Source organism: Mixophyes fleayi, chromosome 3 (genome assembly GCF_038048845.1).
Source record: "Mixophyes fleayi isolate aMixFle1 chromosome 3, aMixFle1.hap1, whole genome shotgun sequence".
In the NCBI taxonomy this organism is placed as follows: domain Eukaryota; kingdom Metazoa; phylum Chordata; class Amphibia; order Anura; family Limnodynastidae; genus Mixophyes; species Mixophyes fleayi.
Genome location: NC_134404.1, coordinates 10,032,942 through 10,055,989, shown reverse-complemented (window position 1 = coordinate 10,055,989; position 23,048 = coordinate 10,032,942). Strand labels below are relative to the sequence as shown.

The window sequence follows — 23,048 nt, the reverse complement described above, 5'->3', positions numbered from 1 at the left end:
CTATCTATTCTTCTGGAAGAAAGTTCTCTGCTATCAGGTGTCCCACAGAAAAGCTAGAAAGACGAACCTCTGGGTAGGAACCAGATTGGATCATTGATAATCCAACTCTGGAACTCCAATATCTATGCCGTTTCCCGGTAATGTGTCTGAAGCAGAACAACACTACATTTAAAAGAGCCTCAGCAATGGCAGTAAATTCAAGTGATGAAACTAGGAAAGCATGCTGCCCCAGCAACACAAAAGAAAGGCACTTTATCCTGTGGGCAAAAAAACTAGGTTGTCTACAGGAAGAGGATATAGAGGAGGCTGCAGCAAAAGTTATGACAATATTTTTTTTTTAAAGTGCCAGTGTCCTAACTGGAGCCTGTATATCCTTCCTGGTGTCAGTGTCGCCCCAATTAAATGAATGAGTAAACATGTTTATCTTACGAAGCACCACTATATGGAAGCTATTACATTTGGAGCTGAATGATGACATAACCCTTCAGGCCCCAATCCTCTCTCCACAGTGCACAAATTTCCAGGTATCCTTAGAAAAGACTAGATACTAACCTTAAAATGTTTCTCTTTTTGTCTCAACAATACCTTACCCAAATTTCGTGCGGCATGGGTTCCTTGGTTCTGATTCCACAATTCCTCTTTCCCGGCCTGGATTGAATCGAGACTCCTCTCTGCTTCATTGCACTTTACCCTCTTCCCCACCCACAGTCCCCCACTTCTTTTCTTCTTGCCATTTCCCCCACTTCCCCTAAAAACTTCCTGCAACCTGAATTCGGCTTCCATTTCTCTGTTCTTTTCTGTTGGCTATTGTGGCTGGATCACGTAGAAATAATTAATTGTATATATTTATTTAAAGTAATAGCGCAGGTCGCCAATTTATGTAAGTGCAAATGTACTGATTATTTATATTGTGTTGTATTTCGGGACAGGAAATGTATTTATTTCTGAGACAGTGCCAGGAAATTGGATTTGTGTAACTTTTCAAAAGAAAGCATCTTGCTAATTAATTGTTTTCATGTGAAGTGACCAAGGTGTCTTTTAGCCTGAAAGCACAGCAGGGAGTCACTACTATTATCCTGCTTTGTTAAAGTTAAAGGAAATGTCTGAACAATGTGATTTAGGATATCACAGATTGGTGTAAATTTTGTTAAAGTATAAATTGCATTTAAGATCCAAGTTTAAAAAAACATGTCACATCCTGATGTTAATCATTGAATCAAATATTTTAGATATTTTTGGGGCCTGGTCGGGAAAGGGGGCTGGTTTACCCCCTGCCAGGCTGTGTCCAAAACTGTATAAAAACGAACACTGTTTGACCATGTAGTGTCATTATACCATCTGTACTTCTGGAGATCACTAGTACCTTAAACTAGTGTATGTATCTGTCCTTGTTAGGACACTTGAGCTAAAATATCACTGCTTCAAGATCCTGCTTTGACGCCTACTTACCTGCTGTAATTCCTGTGACCACAGATTAGACCAATCTAATCCGCTCTCCGGCTGTTCTGAGGTTGGGACTCAGCATCCAGTACCAACGCTCTGCCGCTACCTGCAGCTCTGGCCATTGTGATAGGCCAGGGGGAATCCTCCACAGCAACCCCGATCTGAAGGCAAGATGTCAGGGGTACCAGCCCAGGTGTACCAGCAAGGTACACTAGCAATGAGAGTTACCCAGAAGGAAGCGGTTCTAGGTGACGGTGAAGGAGCTTAGTGGAGCCAGAAAGCCCCTCCTACTACGGCTAGAGTGCGCATTTGGGATAAAGGGGACGGTGGCAAGGCAAGCCCAGCCAGTCCCCAGCAACGACAGACAGGGTGGCATAGGTGGTCCATCCTGTCACAGTTAGAATTTACAATGTCTTAATATGGTTTTTTTTGTCTCACACTATACTTATTACAGCGATTCCTGTTTCCAGTTTCATGTTTTGTTATAAATTTGATGCAGTCAGAAAATAAAGAGATTTAATCTGAAAAAAAAAAATCTTTTTAGGTTGGGTGTAGGAAAGTCAAACATTGTGTTGCTGTTCTATGGGAGTCACCATGTTCGTTTACATACAGCTGGCAGCCACGAGTGGTCCTCGGTAGTCCCTTCTGTTCCCTCTAATCACGCCTGATAAGAAAATAAAGAACATCTATCTCTGGTATGAATGTGAGTGGTGCAGATAGAGGTGGGGCGGAAATGCGGAAATGTTTAATACAACTGTAAAGGAGAAGGTTGTATCTGGAAAGACATCTGGTGCTTCAAAATGGGCTGTTGAACTGCTGTTTGTATCAGGCCCATCAATGAAACGTACAGAAAACCTCAACATTCTACTCATTATTTATAGAACGGTTCCATTAGATACATCACATTGGGAAACTTAAAGGGCGGGGTTAGGGTGTGCCTTTAGATGTAGCCAATATCAGGGGTTTTATTAGAGTACAATTACAAAACATGTCTTATTCACCAGGCATCATATGAACTGATAAAAATAAACCTCAACATCAGATCTTTCAAAATTCTGTTTTACTATTAAGATGCTCCTTAACAAAAATAAAGGACAATATACATTCAAATGTTTTATTTCTCTTTATTTTTCTGGGCACAAAAATAATAATGAGGTGAAGATACAGACTGGACCTTCTGCTGCAGGCAGAGCGCCCTCAAAGTTCATATACAGCTATGCCACAAGCATCAATTACATAGATACAACAGAATGTCAACAGAAGAGGGCTCCTTTCTCTACAACATACCCCTACTAAAAACCCCGAAACATCCCCACTAACTGCCTTCAAGTTCTCCACCTGCGCTTCTCCTTCCAGCAATCATTTGGTGAAATGTACATTATTACTGTCAATAAATAGCAGTTCTAGAACAAAACAAGGGCTAACACCATTCTATGACAGAGGGTCTCCTTATTAAAAGGAACTAAAGCAGTTATTCGAGGGGCATGACACAGTTTCCTCGCTGCACTTGGGTTTCACGTCCGAAAGAACTCAACCAAAAAATGTGGCAGACTATCTGGAAACACCAACTTGGCTTAGAAGCCGTTGACTGGCACCCTTTGTGTAGGCCATTGATAAGTCTACCAGTGGAGGATCAATTCTTGTAGACCTCAGGAGGCTTTCAAACCTTGGGAGTCATCTGGACCCCGAGATCTACAAGACATCCAAAAGTTGGGCGCCAGCAATAGTTCAGTCATAATATATCGATGTCATAAAAAAGCCATCATAAAGCTTGGCTTCCAGGGAGATACATTAACCAAAGCTCACATTTGGTATAATGGATCTCCACCTGTGTCACACCCAGGCTTACCTGACAAATGCTTAAGCAAATGGCGCTGTAAACCAGTAGCTTTAACCAATAGCGGGCCGGGGATAGATTCTGGCTGGTCCAAGTTGAGGTGTAGAACATCGACCTGCCCAGTAACACACGGGAGAGACCGCTCTTACCTCCGGCCAAACTACCACAGTTTGACTACTTTTCTTTTCATTTATTTTTGGTGACACCACTTGCCAAGCAGATGGCCAAGTAAGCGCGAAGCGCACATAGAACTCACAGTCGTAACATGAGCCAGAGAACAGGCGGTCACAAGGGATGAATAGGACATCTTATGACAAAGGAGAGAAAGAGTACATAGCTTGCTGGGCATGGAATGTGGGGCATCGTCAACAGAAACCAGCTTCTAACATGGGCAAAACATGATACAATTGTCATATGTAACAGTAAAAGAGTTATCAAATCCTCTACATAGTTTAATCTTCAATTCAGTATACATCATTGTCACGAAGAGTTAAAGCACCAACTAGTTCAATGTCTAGGCTAAAACACGTAAAATCTTCTGCTTGCGTTTTATTTTATTTTTTTTGTTGTCATTTTATTTTTTTTTCTGTGTATTTATTTCAAGTACAAAGTTAAAATGCCTTTTTTTAATTTTTGTTTCCGTAATAATAATATAGAAGAGTAAAATAACAGTGCTTTCACGGAGCACTTCAAGAACCCCCCCTTCCCTCCCTCCCGATAATAAAACAAGAAAATTAAAAATAAACCCCCCCCTCAAAAAAAGGTTCAAAAGAAAATAAAAAAAAAACAAACAGTCAGACATCAACCAGATAGATTTAATTTAACAATATATATTTCTCATAAAATGTTTAGCACCTTTAAAATCACTGTCCACCGTCTGCTTATTTTAAGGAATTTAGGCATGTTTTTAAAGATTTTTTTTTCTATTTTTTTATGTTTTCGATATCTCTTAGGGCTGTGCCAAAAGAAATGAAACAAAATAGAAGTGAAGAAATGTGAAATCCTATATTAAAAAAAAGAATTCTCCTAGCACCGTTAGAATCCACGTTTGCTGATCTTAAATTCATGGGTATAGATAATTCATCTGCAGTGAATAAGGGGCAACTTTTCAGTTAGAATTTTAATAGAATGAAATTTGGGAGCAATGATCTTTGAATCCGGGAAAAACCACCTGAATAAAAAGGAACGCTGGGAGATTTACTGACACTTTTACCGACTTTGCATGTAGATGCCACATTTGTATTGGACCACAGCAACCAATCATCAATTAGCTCTTCTGACACAGGCAAGTTGAAAACAACCGTCTGACTTCTGCAGTTTAAAATGCAAAGTCAGTTAACGAGCAGTGTATGTACAGCCGCTGTCCACGGGAAAGACTCCGTATAGAACAAGATTGTCCAATCAAGTCCTGTGTTTTAGGATTTTGGGAAATTGAATGTAATGAATCAGTGTGGTGCTAAATGGGTCTCTTGGCCCGTGAGCTCCTGTTTTAAGCCAGTCGGTCAACCCTGGTATACACAGACTCACACCGGCCACGTTTCATAAAGTGTCGCCTGCCACGCCGTTCCTGAATGCCGGCAGCAATAAGTAATGGGGAAAGACATTAAAACCAGAACAGAGGTAGAAATACCACCGTTTCAGGGAGTGCAACAGACAACGTGGCCCGGAGGTGAAGGTGGGCTTGTAGCCAACATATCCCCTGCAATATGGGGTAGGCCCAACACTATCTACGCCGAGGAGCCAAAACATGACTCGAGGGAGCAGACGCTGGAGCATGCTCAGAGGATATGAGCGGGGGCCGCAGTAGACCATAACGCCGGCCCACTCTCCCCCATACTTTGCTGGGTAACTGAGCCCTATGGGGGGACGCTGCTGAGGCCATAACATTTTGTTAAGTAAATATTTTAGCACATTACAAAATGCTCTTTTAGTTGTAGTTTTATATATACTGTAGACCAGGAAGGACTGTAATATACGATAGTACATATAACAGTCATTATCTTCCCTTGAATGCCAGGACAGCCATTCAATCTGATCTGCATGCAGTAGTACTTCTTAGAGTACCATTTCTTTAGAGACGTGGAGGTATATTCACTAAACTGCGATGTTTGAAAAAGTGGAGATGTTGCCTATAGCAACCAATCAGATTCTAGCTGTCATTTTGTAGAATGTACTAAATAAATGATAACTAGAATCTGATTGGTTGCTATAGGCAACATCTCCATTTATTCCAAACCTGCAGTTTAGTAAATATACCCCCATAGACAGTACGCTCTGTGTACACTGTGCTGCCCAATGTGACAGATATTTATGGCAATGTCCAGTCATTAACCAAAAAGAGTGAAGAGTTTTATACTGCAGTATGATCATGTGTGTATGGTCAGGTCGGGACAGGCTTTAGTTCAATGCAAATAGTCATGTGTAGCTGTGGTATCTCAATGATTAGCAAATGCGTGTTCTACCCACCCATATAATAAATTCCTCTAATACCCCCCCAGGATTAACCTCTCCCACCTCTCGGAGGACCAGTAATAGATGTGACTGTGATTAGTGACAAGCTCAGACTTTCCTTAATGACTAAACTGTACCGGACTTCCCATTACGCAATAATCAGATTGTTTATAAATTGCTTAATTCTTTATTTTCTTACGAGGGTACAAAACAGTCTCCATTCTGTACCCGTCACATGACAGCTACACAGGAACGACTAATAATCTTTTAATGCAACGTTATATCCAAACTATCTACTAAAGTCAAATATATTCCCCAAATTGCTGATTGCTCATTTTCTGCCGACCGTTTCTATTGCAGTGAATGGAGAAGACGGGGATACAAGAGGTGAGAAAATTCTTTACAAACTCACTTGGGTGGAAGATCCAGCTTTATAAGTAGATAGGTTGGAAATAACATTTTATATATGCTTATATTTCCACCAGAAAAATAACAATAGGTTTTTAAATCTTACAAAATAGTAATAGTTTTAGAAAATGTATGCTGTTACCTGTGCGGTGAGAGGGCAACTTACACTCAATTATTACCATGGTGACGTCAACCTACACTCGTCAATTATTACCATGGTGACGTCAACCCTACACTCGTCAATTACCATGGTGACGTCAACCCTACACTCGTCAATTATTACCATGGTGACGTCAACCTATCACATGGTCTCATTATCAATCCTGCAGCCTATGTTACCACCATACACGGAGTATCTACTCTCCAGCAGTCAGTCCTGTGTTCATGTACAAGAGCGAGCAGACATGGGCGATGTTGTCACTACGTCTGAGCTGTCTTCTGGTCAACTTCCCTTAAACGGAACAGCATGCAGCTCAGATAGACCTGATTAAGAGACGACTGATCCCCAGGGCCGCTGGGACGAAGTAGGGAGAATGCTCTATAAAGAATGCAGTATTTTTTTTCCCCATTTATGCTACATTGAGTAATAACCCTGCTTTGCCTCCAAGTGGCGTTGCTGTCATTGTAGGGGATCAATGATCTCTTTTCAAAGTTGTTTGAGTTGCATTTTATTCCATTCAATGAAACATAACAGAGGATAAGCTCAGACGAGCTCCTATGGTGTTATATAGACTTGCTAACGAACAGACCTGCCATTTGGATGGAAGACCGTTGGTTAAGTTAATTGGATTTGCTTTTGCAACCCTTCCACAAAAGGGTTAAATTCACTGACCAGCGATGGCTCCACCACTGTTTCATTAATTACCATCTATGGTTCTACTAGCAGTGGGCCGCCCAGTCTAAGGACACCAAGAGAAGTTCCCCCAAAGGTCCATGTATACTGGTCTCTAGCATTGTGTAGACACGGGGTCACCAGAACACATTATTCATCTGAGGTTCCAGAATGACGTGTTTATGTGATAGTTTATAAAATTGTACTAAAGAGCATTTTGTAATTGACCAACTGACCTCAGCAGGTTACACCAAGCTGTACGATGGTCGGGAATAACTTAAACAGATTATAAGATGTTAGACAAAGATAGGTCCACAGTTACCCCATGCTGCATACCATCTTGTTATTCTAATTACAGAGACCTTATTGTGAACCACTTCCCGCTAACAGACTATAACGAGCTGGGATGGGAGGTAACGGGACCAGTTGGAAATGATGGTATAAAAGTCCCTCGACATTAGGCCATTTATTGATTTTTTTTTTTTTAAAAAAGAAAATCTTTACATCAAAGTGTTTGAACAAAGATGACGAGGTTGCAAAAACTCCTGTGGTATTCAGAAACAATGCAACATGGATAATATTTCTTGAAGGCATGCTCACTGAGACCTGGAGATCGGATACAGCCGGCCATGTACCATGTATCAGTCATCCACTCACAAAGCAGTACTTTGTAATAACTGGTAAACTAATACAGGGACATGGAGAAATTACTAAATGCAATGCTTTAGATTCCACGTCAACCTACCTGCTATTACCACCCCAGCCAGACAAAGAGGAGACTTGTTGATACTAGTGTGATTGACACCCCGGCTCCGGACGTAGTGCTGGTGGTATGATGTATCGGGAGCCTGGGCCACTTTGCCTGCCTGACTGATGGGGACAAACGCCAAAAACAAAATGAGCTAGACTGAAAGCAGGGGCGAAAAAGTGCATTGCTGGGCCCCGTAATAAAACTTGGGTGGGGACCCAATGATGCCGGCTGCAGCCTCCTGGACATCATCAGAGCATGGTCTGGCACATGCAAATACTGCCCCACTCAGAAGAAGGCTCTGCTCTTTTCAAAGCAGAAGGGGTATCGGGGAGTACTACAAGTGTCTGTGGTCTCAGAGGGGCTAGGGTGGGTGGGTGTGTGTATATGTGTTATTTAAGAGAGCCCTGGCACGGAAGATCCGACCCTGCTAGAATCTGTAGCAGCGGACTACAAACATGTGCTTGCCTATGTTAGAATGACCAAATACGTTATTATAAGCTAGACATCTCCTTTATGGCAGATTCCAGTGCCATGGAGATAGCCGACAGGGACTGAGGGAGCCACGAAGGAACTATAATTATATTAATGTTCTTTTATCTCTTGTGATAAATGCATAAATCTGTGTACATTTTGCTCCTCTTCAAATTACTTATAAAAGTGTCAAATTATAATTAACATTTTTCACTCTATCAGACAAAAGACAAAGCACAACACTTTGCTTCATGTATATTATAATAAATCCACTTTATTGTGAACACCTGATAAGTTGCCCGTTATTCTACAGCTGCCCTTTTAGAAAAATATTGGCAAGAAAACAATATACCTAGATCTTCTGGCATGAGGAACATGAAGCCTTGACGCTTGGGTCTGGCAATTCCACCGCAACGGGCCGTCAGCGGAACAGACCTATACACTGGTGGGCCAGAGTGTCTAGGCTTAGGACTTGACCAAAGGCCAATGCAGCAACATAGTGGAGGCCATGTGCTATACAGTATAAAGACCTAGAGGATGGGCAGGTATAGAGTCTGAGTGATACAGCACAGCCCTGTCTTCATCAAGTACTTGGACACAAAAAAATCAAAATGTTCACATCATATACAAACGAGGAGAGAACAGAGGGATATTGACCCCCTAACAACACAAAACACTGTTGATAATCAACGTTATTGTAAGCAAGAACTCAAAAAGGAGGTTCTGACATGGTTATAGACTATAAAATATCAGAGAAGGCTTTGAACCCAACGTCTCTTACCACAGAAGAGGACAGTACAGCCTCCCCCGCTCTCTAAAACTCTACATAATCCCAGTTTTACTGATTTTAAAACAAATGCAAAATATCACACCCCTCCGACATCAGGGGTTTAAGAGATCAGGTTTGGTTAAATACCTTGTTTATAAATAGACATATAAATCAAAGTTTCTATCGTTTGGGGATGAGTAAAAACATCGCTTTCTCCCACCAGAGACGCACGGGGGTGGCCTTGCCTGAGTTGCTCCGTTGGAAGCTCCAGTATGATTTAGCACTCAATGGGGGTATATGCCCCATTATTACAGTAATTGAATAGAAATCTAGACAGCAAGCACCAGTGTTGGTCGTCGACCATGTAATTCTGGATATTGCACATTCTCTAAGCAGGAAAGATGTAACGGGCTGATCGAGGAGGACCTTATGCCCAGACTGTACCACTGCGATCTGGAACCTTTGACACAACTTCTGCTTCTATTGCATAGCTCTGTGAGACGTGTACGGGCAGGCCGGAGGACTGAGGTCTAGATTATTGGCATCCGTGTAATCGCTGCATTGGCAGCTCGCCAGACATGTCTGGAATCCCCTGGCTCAGAGGGGAAGCGGTACACTAAAGGAGGGAATGTAGGTGCCGGTTAAATATAAGCATGTTGGCAATAAGGCACCGTATAGAGGGCTGGTTCACAACGCGGAGCGGATTGGAGACAAGGGTGACATTAAAGTGTAACGGTCACCTACGCAAAGTGGAACAAATATTCGTGAGAATCAGCTCACCAAGAACCGCTGACACTGGTCCCTAGAGATGTCGGCCTCCACTGTGCGTAGGGGACTGCCCTTCCCTACTGAAAAATACAATAGCACCAGTTCTTTACTAGAAGGACCTACTGGGGTCTGTTACACAGCAATGTCTCGCTGAGGACCATGGGTCCATTTCATGAACCCACCACTCCAAAAATGGTCTCATGTAGCTGAAATAGAGGATAACGATCCTCAAAATCCTTAAATCTCTGTTCAACTGTGTCCTGTAGTTACGTTATATGTGTATAATTCCTTTGTCCTGTTCATCATTAACATCCAATGATGAAATGGCAACACGAGGCCAGGACAAAGGACAGTTGCCCACACAGTGCAATAAGGCACTCTTTGAGAGCGTGAATGAGATCCTACGATGGGGGACTATGAATCGGCTCATGCACTTTGCCACGAGTGAGCAGTGCCGGCAAATTATGGTACAACCGGTTTGGAACAGACTTCTGTCCCGGTGATGTCTCTCGTATGTTGTGTCATGAGGTCAGTCTGATATTTATATATTAGGCACAAATCTGAAACAAAAGCACCGGACGCACATGGTTAGCACCGTGATCGAATGTCCAGGAAGCGCCAAAATATCCCCTGTGGCTGGAGGGCGACTCCGCACAGCGTCTCAACGAGGCACCGTGGAAGCTGATGTTTTTAGTCATCCCACTGCTGGAAAGCACCAAGTATAGATGTTGTACAGTAGTAGTAAGTAGTACCATGGTTTGTATACATTGCCTCTATAAGTGTGTGCACATATTGTGTATAACACATTGACAGACAAGTCAGATGAAAACCTGCAGGGTGGGAAAATGTGTCCCTTATAGGTACAACGGCCACGAGATCCAATATGGACCCGTAAAACTGTTCACGGTCAAATCAACACAGTTTTAGTGTGATTGGTTTGCCCCACACCCTCCCCGGCTGTAGTGGCCGGTACTGGCGATCGAGACGGTATATTGAGGAAGATCACATGACACGGAGTGAAAGGAATAAGCACCATAATACGGACTCCGATGTCCAGACACGTCTCCGGCCAGACACCGCCATCAGCTGGGGGGGAGGGGGCGGGACCCATATTAAGGGTGTACGGAGTACTGAAGCCGTACTCACACTTGTAGATTGGCGTAGTCTGTTACTACACCTAGAGTATATCTGTAAACGGTGGCAGAGTTCAGAGCTGTTTGTCTGAGCTGTGTTACCACAGCCTCTTGGTAGAGGCACCTGAAACACTGTAAAAAAAAAAAGAAAACCCAACATTTTTTACAAAAAAAAATAATCTAAAATTGTGTTTTTTTTGCCAACTTTTATCGCAGCATGTAACATTTATCCTGCACGATAACATCGGAAATGCTGTTTTGTCATAGTAATAACCTATAGATTCTTTTGATTGTTTTCCAAGTCGTTGCTTCGCTCCGTCAACGAAACTGAACAAAGCCAAGAGAGATATGGACACCATATAATGTTATATAGGACCGTGGTTGTTTGCTAAGCAGCACACTGGGCAAGCCACCCCTGAAAGGTGTCTAATGGAACAGCACCATTTAGCAGACATGGGCCTCGGTGTGCTATCTAAGGAGAAGCTGGGAGGATTATGCGGAGAACCCAGATGCACCTTCTCACTTGTGCTGCTACATCTGTCTGTAAGTCTTTCCTCACAGTCTGTTTGCATTGTGTGTACATATTTACTTAACCTCATTGCAACCCAACATTTTCAGCCGCTGCTCCCCCAGCGGAGGACCAGAAAAAGCACGTTAATAGACCCACAAAACTAGACAGGATTAACCCTTTCAGTAACAGGGGTGGGGGGGGGGGGGGGGTTATGAACTCTAAACTGGACTAAAATGTAAAACCTGAAAGAGCTAAGGTCATCCCGCAAAGACATCTCAACAAGACCCGCTGACTTATATTTTACTAAAACCCGGGCCTGGAAGGATTTAAAAGGTCCCACCTCCTTCTACAAAACATCAAGGTAAAAACTTAAAAAAATAAAATGAGACGTGTAGACATATGTAAAAGAGAGTGTAACATGGAACAAGACATTACGTAGAAGTGTCTGCTCGGATCTCAGATGCCCCAGTCGCTCCTGGACGCCGACGGTTCTTTTCCACCAGATTTCCTTCTTTTTTTTTCTTACTGAATATTTTTTTTACTTTCCTTCTTTCCTCGGTGGAATCGAGAGGTGCGTTGAGGCTCTGCAGGTTCTGGGGAGCTGGAAGGTTGGGGATCGGCCTCAGGTCCCTTTTGCCTCATGAGTTAAACACAGGCAAAATATTCCTTTAGAGGGGCGAAGAGGTGGCGGATGACCGGGACACTCCAAGATCTTCCCAGAAGCCTCTGCCTGGCCAAGCGGCTCATGTTGGAGACATCTGTATAGTGGATGGGGAAGCCGAACACCCTGTGCGGAAGACATTCATAAATCAGATTATACGATACATGAAGAGGGGGATTAAGTCTAATATTCAGTTCCTATGTTTTTGGAAAGATGTTCCATTGTTTTGTGTCCTCCATCTCTACCGACGGGTAACCATGAATATTTATTTGTAAATTTAAAAGGTAAAACTGGAGAATGTTTGTAACATATATGACAATTTGTTTCTGGATATGCAGAGGGAAAAATGGGGGTGCAGCTAATTTTAAGGGTCTACCTGAAAAAGGTTCATTGGTTGAAACAATAAGAAAGTCATTTGAACTTCCACTTTAGGACCTTTTATCTATTTGGGCCGTTTAAAATCAGCAAACGTCCCCATAAATGCTCCTTCTCCGCCGATCCTCTCACCTAAATCATTTGTCCCGGCAAAACAAAATATTGAGTTTTTACGTGTAAGTTGGAGAATGTTGATGCTTATTCTGCACTCACAGACCGTTCAAACCGTCCCGAGCGTCTAATCAGCAGGTGCAAAATGTTACCCATAAAATACGGGTACAAAAAAGGGCGCCCGAGGTCACAAAAGAGCTCTAATGAAGACATTTATAACTTCCACAATAATTAAAAAATATTATCAAAGTGTTTTAAAGGCATCACATAACAACATCTCCAGGAAAAACAATTACTATTTTTTTATTTATAAAACAAAAACCTCGTGGTCCTTAATTCTCTCCCTGAACCTCCGGATGTCTATCGGTGACTGGTGAAAACACTGTAGGGGCCGGAACAAGGGAAGAGTGTTAGGGTTGTGGGACAGGATCTGCACCGAAATAGTAAATGTGAAGAGAGACTTTGTAGATGTCAGAATAACCATAGACACCGAGCTGCTAAAAGACCAATGTCCACCAAGTTCAACCTTTTCAAATGTCTTACACTTGTCCTACAGGGGCGTCTCTACAATGAAGGGACTGATTTAAAGTTTGTGGCATAAATATGCAAAATTGCAAATACTGTGCAAAACGCCAAACACTGTCCTGTACCCCTCTCTCTCCATATTACACTCACCGCTCCATCTCTCTCCATATTACACTCACCGCTCCATCTCTCTACATATTACACTCACCGTCCCATCTCTCTCCATATTACACTCACCGCTCCATCTCTGTGCACCACAGGATGTCCTCCTTCTCATTCATGAAGACAGGGAAGTGCTGATCTTTGCCCTGCTTGATGGAGTTAGACCTAGTGGTGATGGTTCGGACTTTGCCAAACTGGAGGAGACATTTTCACAATTGTGATGACAAATCAAGTTCACTTCATGACAGACATCACACACACATATAATATATATATTTTAAAAGTACAGATCTATGTTTTAAGATGTATTAGACCTTTCAACCCACGGGGTCCAATACGAGTCTATTTTTTGAATCTAGCTCAGGTGTGAATAGGTGTCACTTTGTAAAACCACTGATGTTGGGTAAAGGATACAGTGGTGGTGACAGACGTGTATACAGGACTGCAAAATACCGCGAGACAGAGCTTTACTGTCTGCATGTTCAAATACTGTTAGATACACTATGAGTAGTGTATCTAATCAATGAGAAAAATAGTGGCCAACTTTTATTCCCGTCTCCTCTCTGCTCTTTTTGATGATGGGAACAGAGGAAGATCAAGATCTTTTATCCCAAAACGTGGAAGAGAGGGGAGACGGAGATAAAAATGGCCGCTTGTACATGGCTTTACGTAGTGATCTGTAATGGTAACATATATCCTTTAGACTTCCCACATTCACTCAGAAGGGGGGAAAAATTAACTATTTTAAAATGCAGACATGTCCTCTACGCATATGGAGGCAGCCATATTGTGGCCATAACAATACTTAGGAGGATAAATCCTATCTTTGTGCCTCAATGATGCCATTGATTCCTGGTGAGTTTAATATCAGCCGTCACCTCCTACTGAAGTCACTGATCTAAATCATAATAAATTGTAAGGGTGCGTGAATATTAGACCCTCCCACGTGCCTTCCACATACGCTGGTGTAGTACACTTTAAAGGACAGCACAACGGCCACAATCACAACAATTACCGATGACCATTGTGAGCAGCATTTCTGCCATGGTTAGGGAGCTTGACAACAGAGGGAGGAGCTTGGCAACAGAAGGAGGAGCTTGACAACAGAGGGCGGGGCTTGGCCAGAGATGTGTGGACTGCTAATCACGTAGGTGTCAGGAAGTGGGCTCAGACACCATATGTAATGTGTTAGCCGCTGCCAGGGTTATGGAGCTTGACAACAGAAGGAGGAGCTAGACAACAGAAGGAGGGGCTTGACAACAGAAGGAGGGGCTTGACAACAGAAGGAGGAGCTTGACAACAGAGGGAGGAGCTTGACAACAGAAGGAGGAGCTTGACCAGAGACAGTGGAAGACAGCTAGAACAATCAGTGGCTGAATCAACTGTTCTATCTACACAAGGATGAGTCTTTCACAATAACATCCTACTAATTTATTAATTATAAAACTGAGCTTAATACTAATCTAGAACTTGAGTATTAGGTGGACATCCATTTAAGGTACATAAAGCCCCCGTGAAATAACATATTAATGAACCATTCAATTGCTCCTCACCTTTGCTATCCTGCCGTGTTCCAGGCAGTCTTGTAAATCCAGTCTATCGTTTACTGTAGAAACCAGAGGCCTAGAGACAGAGAAGAGGGCAGTTACTAACCATGAGTGGACAGTTCCATAAACACTTATGTCCCAACACAAGATAAACGCTGGAATTTGTCAGTATGTCCCATGAAGAAGGTTCAGTTCACAATCGCAGTAACTGAGAACATGTTCTTCTGAAATGCTGACGATTTGGCTTCGAGCCTTTAACAAAATTTCCATAGCACACAATGTACAGTGCACAATGTCAGCGTCGTCACACATATCCACTTGCGCTAGTGCACCACAGTGAAGAGTTGTGTGGAGTTAGGGTGAAGGGCGGACATTGCGCCAGATTTTGCAGAGCGCTACAAACATAAGATTTTAATTGGCAATTATTGAAATGAGATAAAGGGTTGGAGAAAGCGCATTTTATGGGAATTTCTAGCTTTGTGGAGGGGCGCAGCGCAGCCGTTTCCACTCTGCAAAACCACTAGAAGTTTGCACCAGTTCTTCACTGGCGGAGGTAAGTCTGACTCAATAGAAAATGTTAGGGTAGCGCTCCTAGGGTATGGGAAATAAGGATGTAGCCCCAATTCTCAAGGGCTGTCTGGATCCACCTAATTGGATATGCACAAATATTCAAGTAGGAAGGAGCTTCATTACTGACCTCTTACACACATTGTAGCGACAACTAGATCACTGTAGTAAGGGACATATCACATAATACATGTGATACCCCACCCAGGACTAGTGACTCCCTACAACAGGACTATATATATCTAGAATGGGGGTATCACTTAAGTAAGATGAGGAACCCTATAACCGAGAGTACATGGAAGACTGTGCTTGTGAGATGTAACCATGTCACCTGCTGAGAGAGTTGTCAGAGCCACCCGTTGCCGTGGTGACAGCAGCTGACTGTGTTTGTGGGATGTGACCATGTGACCTGCTGAGGAGAGTTCTGTGAGAGCCACCTGTTGCCGTGGAGACAGCAGCTGACTGTGTTTGTGGGATGTAACCATGTGACCTGCTGAGAGAGGAGGAGAGTTCTGTGAGAGCCACCCGTTGCCGTGGTGACAGTCAGCTGACTGTGTTTGTGGGATGTACCCATGTGACCTGCTGAGAGAGGAGGAGAGTTCTGTGAGAGCCACCCGTTGCCGTGGGGACAGTCAGCTGACTGTGTTTGTGGGATGTACCCATGTGACCTGCTGAGAGAGGAGGAGAGTTCTGTGAGAGCCACCCGTTGCCGTGGTGACAGTCAGCTGACTGTGTTTGTGGGATGTACCCATGTGACCTGCTGAGAGAGGAGGAGAGTTCTGTGAGAGCCACCCGTTGCCGTGGGGACAGTCAGCTGACTGTGTTTGTGGGATGTACCCATGTGACCTGCTGAGAGAGGAGGAGAGTTCTGTGAGAGCCACGCGTTGCCGTGGTGACAGTCAGCTGACTGCCAGAGAGAGGGAGAAGGATCCGGAAGCCGGTAATGGAGCCTGTGTGCTGAGGAGATACCTGAGGAGAGTGACATAGCTGAGCTACAGCCTGAAGCAGTCAGGTAGGACTGAATATTCCCTGTTACCAGCAGTCATAAGGATACAGAAAAAGAACTTTTACAAAGTTAAACTTATATAGACGTAATTATCCTTCCCAGAGAGGAGGTTGTCAGAGAACAGTGACAGAAACTGCAGAATATTGATATTATAATAAGAGCTGTAAGTCAGAGGAGTCAGAGACCGTCCGGCACTAGTGACCGACAGGCGGCCATCTTGTTCTGTTATCCAGCTACATACTGTAAGATAAATACATCCTCACCAGAGTCAGTCGGTTCTGTATCCCAAGTCCAGCTACAAACCAGCAGCTACACCTAATAGGTGTGTCCGCCCTGGCTGCCCCTACAATACATCAGTAATACCGTGTCCCATCATATATAACAGCGTATTAATGGTGACAGGCGGCCATCTTGTTCTGTTATCCAGCTACATACTGTAAGATAAATACATCCTCACCAGAGTCAGTCGGTTGTGTATCCCAAGTCCAGCTACAAACCAGCAGCTACACCTAATAGGTGTGTCCGCCCTGGCTGCCCCTACAATACCTCAGTAATACCGCGTCCCATCATATATAACAGCGTATTAATGGTGACAGGCGGCCATCTTGTTCTGTTATCCAGCTACATACTGTAAGATAAATACATCCTCACCAGAGTCAGTCGGTTGTGTATCCCAAGTCCAGCTACAAACCAGCAGCTACACCTAATAGGTGTGTCCGCCCTGGCTGCCCCTACAATACCTCAGTAATACCGTGTCCCATCATATATAACAGCGTATTAATGGTGACAGGCGGACGCCGTGCTCAGGACTGGCCGGTTATACAGTATTTACAGTGCAGGGTTTAAAATGCTTGTAAGTAGTTTTAATTTACCTTTATGTCCACCATCAAAGCCCTGCCAGGGAAGAAACAGCTATAATACGTATAATATGTCCGTGAGGTAATAATAGCTCGGATTGCCTTTTATAGTTGCAGTTACCTCCAGCAGACGCTGACTGTTAACTTGGAAACTAAATATTGCATGTTGCTGTTTAATGTGATACTGTGTTTTCCACAATTATCTTGCTAGTTGTACAGGGTGACATTAACCTTTCACTTGAAGGAAGTTAGACTGCATGAAAGGGTTCCCGTAAAATAAACATACGGGTATTTTATTTTATTTGTGTCATAATTGGGGGTTTGGGACCAGAGCCGTAACTTAGAATTCTAGCGCCTGGGGCGAGAAAGACAAATGCCGCCCCCCTAGCCCTCAACTTTAACCAAATTAACCTACAATATTCCTAAATTGCGCCCCCCCTTCAGCGTTGCGCCCTGGGCGGACGCCCCTGTCGCACAGCCCTAGTTACGGCCCTGTTTGGGACCACCTGTCTCTCTGCTGTATCGTGGGAAAAGAAGTTTTTGCTGGAAACGTCTATCAAGGTGAAGAAATCCCACTCAAGGTAAATTCGCACAAACAACATACAAACAGTTACACACCCCTTAAGGGGTGTTACACATACCTTAGACATTATTTATTCTACAATAAAAGCTGTTTTAAAAGTCGTCATTAATAAACGTACATATAAAAGAAAAATCAACTTAGAGAGATAGAGAACAGTGGCACAAAGTAAGTTGTATAGCTATAAATTCTGCGAGGTTGAACAAAAGACACGAGCCCATCAAATTCCCCTCTCTCCAAGTTCTTTCCGTGGTTATCCAGGGATAAAACAATTCAGCTGACAATTTAACCTCAGCGGTTAGCCGATTCGTAAACGTAAATGCCGATACGTAAATGCCGTATTGCTCTGCGCATACCCAGTACCAGACTATACGCGAGTGAGCGCAGCCAAGTCATCTACGAGCACACAGGACTAACAGACTACGATTTCCTGGGCGGAACGGGGCAGAGAATGGGCGTATGCACGTAGTCAACGTACAGTAAGGATGTGCCAAGCTCGAGTGCCCGCAGCAGCGTCTGATTCAAGTTTTGGGCATCTCTCAGGTACGTGTTTTTCTGTCGTGTCACCTGCACCAGCTACAGGTCAGGTGTTAAGTGCCGATTACTAGTGATGGCGGCTGTGTGTACAGCTAGAACATATTTGCAATCACGAGCAGCTGTAACAATGTATTTTAGGTACAGTGGACATTAACAACATTATAAATGTTTTGGAGTGATTAAAAAAAAGGAACAATTTTGTCTATAATGATTACATTATTAACAGGTGAAAATCACTGAATACTTTTATTGTTTTTTCTGTGCTTCTTTTGGGAATTTATATTTCACATATGTATTGGACGTATCCTGCAGTGTCTGTCAAAGCAGAGCGGACCGAGACCCGTATTAAAGAGATGTTTCTTCACGTCTGCTCCTAGTTGACTACGGTCGTGCGTATTTATTTATTTATTTTATTTATTTTTTTAAAAAAAACCTCAATTTACGGTCAGTTTGCGTAATTAATCTAGCCCCGGGTGTCTGTCGGTCTGTCTTATTATATTGTTCTATTTATCCCCCATCTGTAAAGTGCTGCGGAATATGCTAAATAAATGTTAATAATAGCCCAAGGTAATCAGTCACCCCAAAAATGCAATAATTATAAATGGCTGATAACAGGTCTTGTAAGACAGGCATCCACATCCATCTTTAAAACCAGCTATTAAACCAGTCATCACTGGAGACTTCCAGTCTGACGACCAGTACAGTCGTCAGAAGTGGGATCTAGACGGCTGGAACAGAGGCGTATCCGTTATTTTAGACCATTGTGAAACAAAACCAGCATGAGAGGTACAAGAATGTTTCACTATTGGTTTGACTCCGACACCGTCCTAAATTGTCTCCCCTCTACTGCTGAAACATCTACTGTATGGGACTAGTAACATTTCTAGAAAATCAGAAGATTAAAAGGTTAATTTTGATCACTTGTGTTTTCCCATCATACAGTGCATGACGGTGAAGAATCCCTTTATATACTGAGGATGAAACAGACTTTCATCCAGTCAAAATGGCACCTGCACAGTCCTAGATATGAAAACCATGTCCGATATATCGTTAATTGGTCTTTAATATATTTGTAGACATTGTTCAAAATAAATAACTACAATTCAAATGAAACCCCTTTCTTACATCTATTAGGAAGGTATTCTATGTCCGTGCAAACGCAAGGGAGACTTATTCTAGACTCCAGCCCTCCTCACCATGCTCTCACCAACCTGTTCATACCGGGAAGGTTACCCCAGAAATAACGGGCTCTGTGTGCCGCTGACACCTCTCTAGCATCGATCATCACCGGGTTCGACTGGAAGAAAAAAAAAAGAAAAGAGACTGCAGAGAGGTTTCTCATCCCAGAAGTATGGTCATTGCCTGTACATTCTCTTCTAGTGTACTGCTTCTCCTGGGAGTAGATGTTGTGGTGAGGCCATGCAACCAGCACCACCGAGCCGAAATGGAAAGATACGAACAAATATACAGCCCAAAAACTTCTACTTTATATACTAAGAGCGTGTCATTTGGTTTATATTCTTTTCTATTTCTTGATGTGGACAATAAACTTTTGGCCAAAGATTTCTCAGCTTTGATAGTTAATAAATTTATAAGTATGCTCCAAACGTTATTCATCTTTGGACACTTCCTTACCTCTAGGAAACGGGATATGTCCCTTTTATCGCTAACGCCCATGGCCACCACATTCTCAAACAGCCAGAAGAACGGCCGGTCATCACCTTCCTTCGGTCGAGCTTCATGCAGCAGACGATAAAACTCGAAAAAGAGGCGTCCCGTGCCCTCTAGAAGAACAGAGAGGGTCACCATAATTTAGTTCTCTAAACATAGAGGTTTAATCTTGTACCTAAGCCTAACCATCAGCAGACCCTGGATTCTACACTGGATCTTTATTCTCTTAGGTTCCTCCATGACCACAACCACCCAAGAGAAAGCATGGAAGTTCCCCAGGGCCCACTTTCTCTATACCTCACAGTACTCCTGACGTGATCTGGCTACTGAATGGAAATTTCATGCAGTATTAAGAAATGATAATTACATTTCATCTGGCTCCTCCACCCAAAAACAAAGAAAAAACATTTTGGGTGGGCCTAAAATAAAATACAAAAATTTACTAGTGGCGCTGAGTGGACCAAACAATGCATTAATGGTCCAAGAAGATCCTTCTTGAGTGGGTTATAAAAGCCCCTCTCCCATGAACTTTCCATTCAAGTGTTCCTCCCTGAACAAGGGTCAGCCAAGCATGAGAGTGGATCGCAGTGGAGACCTGCCGAATCCACCAAATACTGGTAAGTAAAACGTATTTTAAAAACGTTTATTTTAGGACACTTAATTTACTAGAGATGTCCCACATACGGCATGAAATACACTCCCGGACATTGGCCTTCTTCCATCATAGATCTCCTGCATTATAAGGGAGCAGGGGACAGGGAAGTTAAATGCAGAGATCTCCCGGGAGTAAGTAGAACCCAATCCAACTCTCAAAAAGGGTGTCCAAAAGCATCCAAAACGTGAGAAGTCCCTGTGTAAACTAACATACACCTTTCACTACGGAATTTTCAAAGTTAAATAAATTATACTTATTAGGGTCTATTATTCCAGTCAAACTATCCTCCTCAGTCTGTGACAGGTGTAATGTTTCATTCTATAAGTAGCTTGACTAAACCTTTCAAAGCAGTATGTACAGCCGAAAATAGACCCCACACACAGATCCACATACCGAAGAGACCTTTCCGAGCTGGGTTCACAATGGAAAGATCATTACACGGACTTCCCCCAATCACTAAGTCAAAGGGCCCCCACTCATGAATCTGTGGGAAGAAGATTGAAGAGGAAAACTGTTAATAACGGTATCCTTAGTATAACACACACACAGGGGAAGAATCGTTGCATAATATACACCAAAGTCCACCATATTGCTTTCATTGTAGAGTAAACGACGCCTCTGTAAATCTACACTGGCTGCTTTGAAATCTGTATTTCTTTCGAGTGCCTGTATATAGCTGCTCTACTACCTAGAGAAATATTATATAACGCGCTCCTTGCTCCAGCTGGAGCGCCAGGGGCTGCTCCGTGCAAGCGGTTTTCCAGGAGCTCATCATTGGTCATCTTGATCATACCACGACCTGGTTGTCAGCTGGCGCTATGAGAGAAATGGAGGCTCCTTGGAAGTTACTGCCAGTTTCACGGGCCACCTTCCAGGGTTCTGACCCGAGACATGTTACTAAATTATTTTCCTAGGTGGTAGTGTAGTTTTAAGGTGTCTATACACATAATCTGATCTGGACAGTTTGATGTATATCACATTTAGTCATTAATGTGGGTGGCCGAATCAGAGATATCCGTATCCCATGGGGCATTTCTAGCATGGCTTGTCAATGGTTACTCACACGTAGTGATAGAGGTCACCGACTGACTGCATTTTTAGTCAGTAACAAATGAAATACAGACATATTTTAATTTCTTGGTCATCTTTAGTGAAGCTCCGAACACGGTAATTTCAGACCAATTTGACCAAGGAAAGCGGTGTCACCAGCAAAAATTGTGGGCAGCTTTAGTCAAGGTTTATAATAGGCTTGTGCTGCAAATGTCGTGCCCTCCTCAAAGACATGTCCATGGTCATGTCTTCTACAGTTGTTGGCCATGCCACCACATCGCTTGAGACACTGGCTCTGGGCTCGAGTAGCAGTGGGCAGCCCAACAAGTGCGATTCAAGTGAGCCAAAGTGATGGTTACAGTTTTCAAGTTAAATTAGTGCCAGCAGCTACTAGAAAGCAGACAAAGGAGCTGAGCGTACTTAAATTACGGCAAACTGAGTAAAAAACAGCAAACGCTGTTATGCGGAAATTTATTCAGAGATTATATGGGGACCTGGCCAACCCACCAAATTGTAAACACCATCTGACTGTCTACTACTCTTCCCTTCATGTCAATACTACAAAAAGTCCTATTTTGCCAGGTGAGAAAAAAGAACTATCCTCATCCATAGACGTGTCAGGAAAAAACTGGAGCAGATAATAAGAATTAATAAAAACACTTAAGAATGAATGAAAGGTAAGTATTGAAAACATCAGTAGGATAGAAGTTGACAATAAGGTCTCTGTTAACACTCATACATTGAAAGAAACATGAACCACGAGATACAATTCGCAAGTCCAAGGGTATGATCTATAGATTAGCCAATTATCTCTTTGATGTCCATCTCCTGGTACCATGAACTGTATGTACCTCATGGTGCCTCAGCACACCACTACACGAGAAAAATATTTACGCTACAACGTACTTGCCTACAACAAAATAAATGTGGTTCTCTCTATCAAGCCAACATGTTCTCATATTATTATCTACAAAATGTTCTTCTAAAAGAACAAACTATGTAAAAACACGTCAATGACTGATTTTTTTATGAAGAGTTGTGACCTACAGCACCAATGTAACCGGTTATCTGAGATGACAGCAAATGTTTTCGGACATACCACTTAAACCTGGGGACCGTTACAACTCACATGTCTGCGGGTGATGTTGCGCACATCTCCGACATACATAATCTTGCCCTGATGTCGCACCATTCCCACAGTGATGGAGTCTTCACACACCTCCGAAGCAATGTACCGGTCTACCTGGATTCCAAGATCCTTTAGCACCAATAGACCTGGAAGGAGGAGAAGATACTGCTGTCTTAGAGAGCACCCAGACACCTTAGACTAGATACAGCTAACCGTAATTTTAATGCAGAAAAGAACATTA

General features: G+C 42.9%; 1 protein-coding gene across 8 annotated transcripts in view; it reads right to left on the bottom strand.

Annotated features, from left to right (window-relative positions):
• Positions 1-2,551: 2,551 nt before the first annotated feature.
• The window catches only part of DNMT3A (DNA methyltransferase 3 alpha), a 132,377-nt gene continuing 111,880 nt past the window's right edge, over positions 2,552-23,048 (bottom strand). For 4 of the 8 annotated variants that reach the window (XM_075201089.1, XM_075201093.1, XM_075201090.1 and 1 more), the window contains 8 exons: positions 22,808-22,953; positions 21,022-21,112; positions 19,938-20,086; positions 19,514-19,599; positions 15,654-15,815; positions 14,762-14,831; positions 13,284-13,402; positions 2,552-12,161 (listed from right to left, as the gene is read on the bottom strand). In XM_075201089.1, the coding sequence (XP_075057190.1) occupies positions 12,020-12,161; positions 13,284-13,402; positions 14,762-14,831; positions 15,654-15,815; positions 19,514-19,599; positions 19,938-20,086; positions 21,022-21,112; positions 22,808-22,953 (965 nt within the window). In that variant the 3' untranslated portion in view covers positions 2,552-12,019. Of the gene's footprint in view, positions 12,162-12,892; positions 13,403-14,761; positions 14,832-15,653; positions 15,816-19,498; positions 19,600-19,937; positions 20,087-21,021; positions 21,113-22,807; positions 22,954-23,048 lie in introns of those variants that run through there. The other 4 variants (XR_012689509.1, XM_075201092.1, XM_075201094.1 and 1 more) reach the window with 4 other exon arrangements.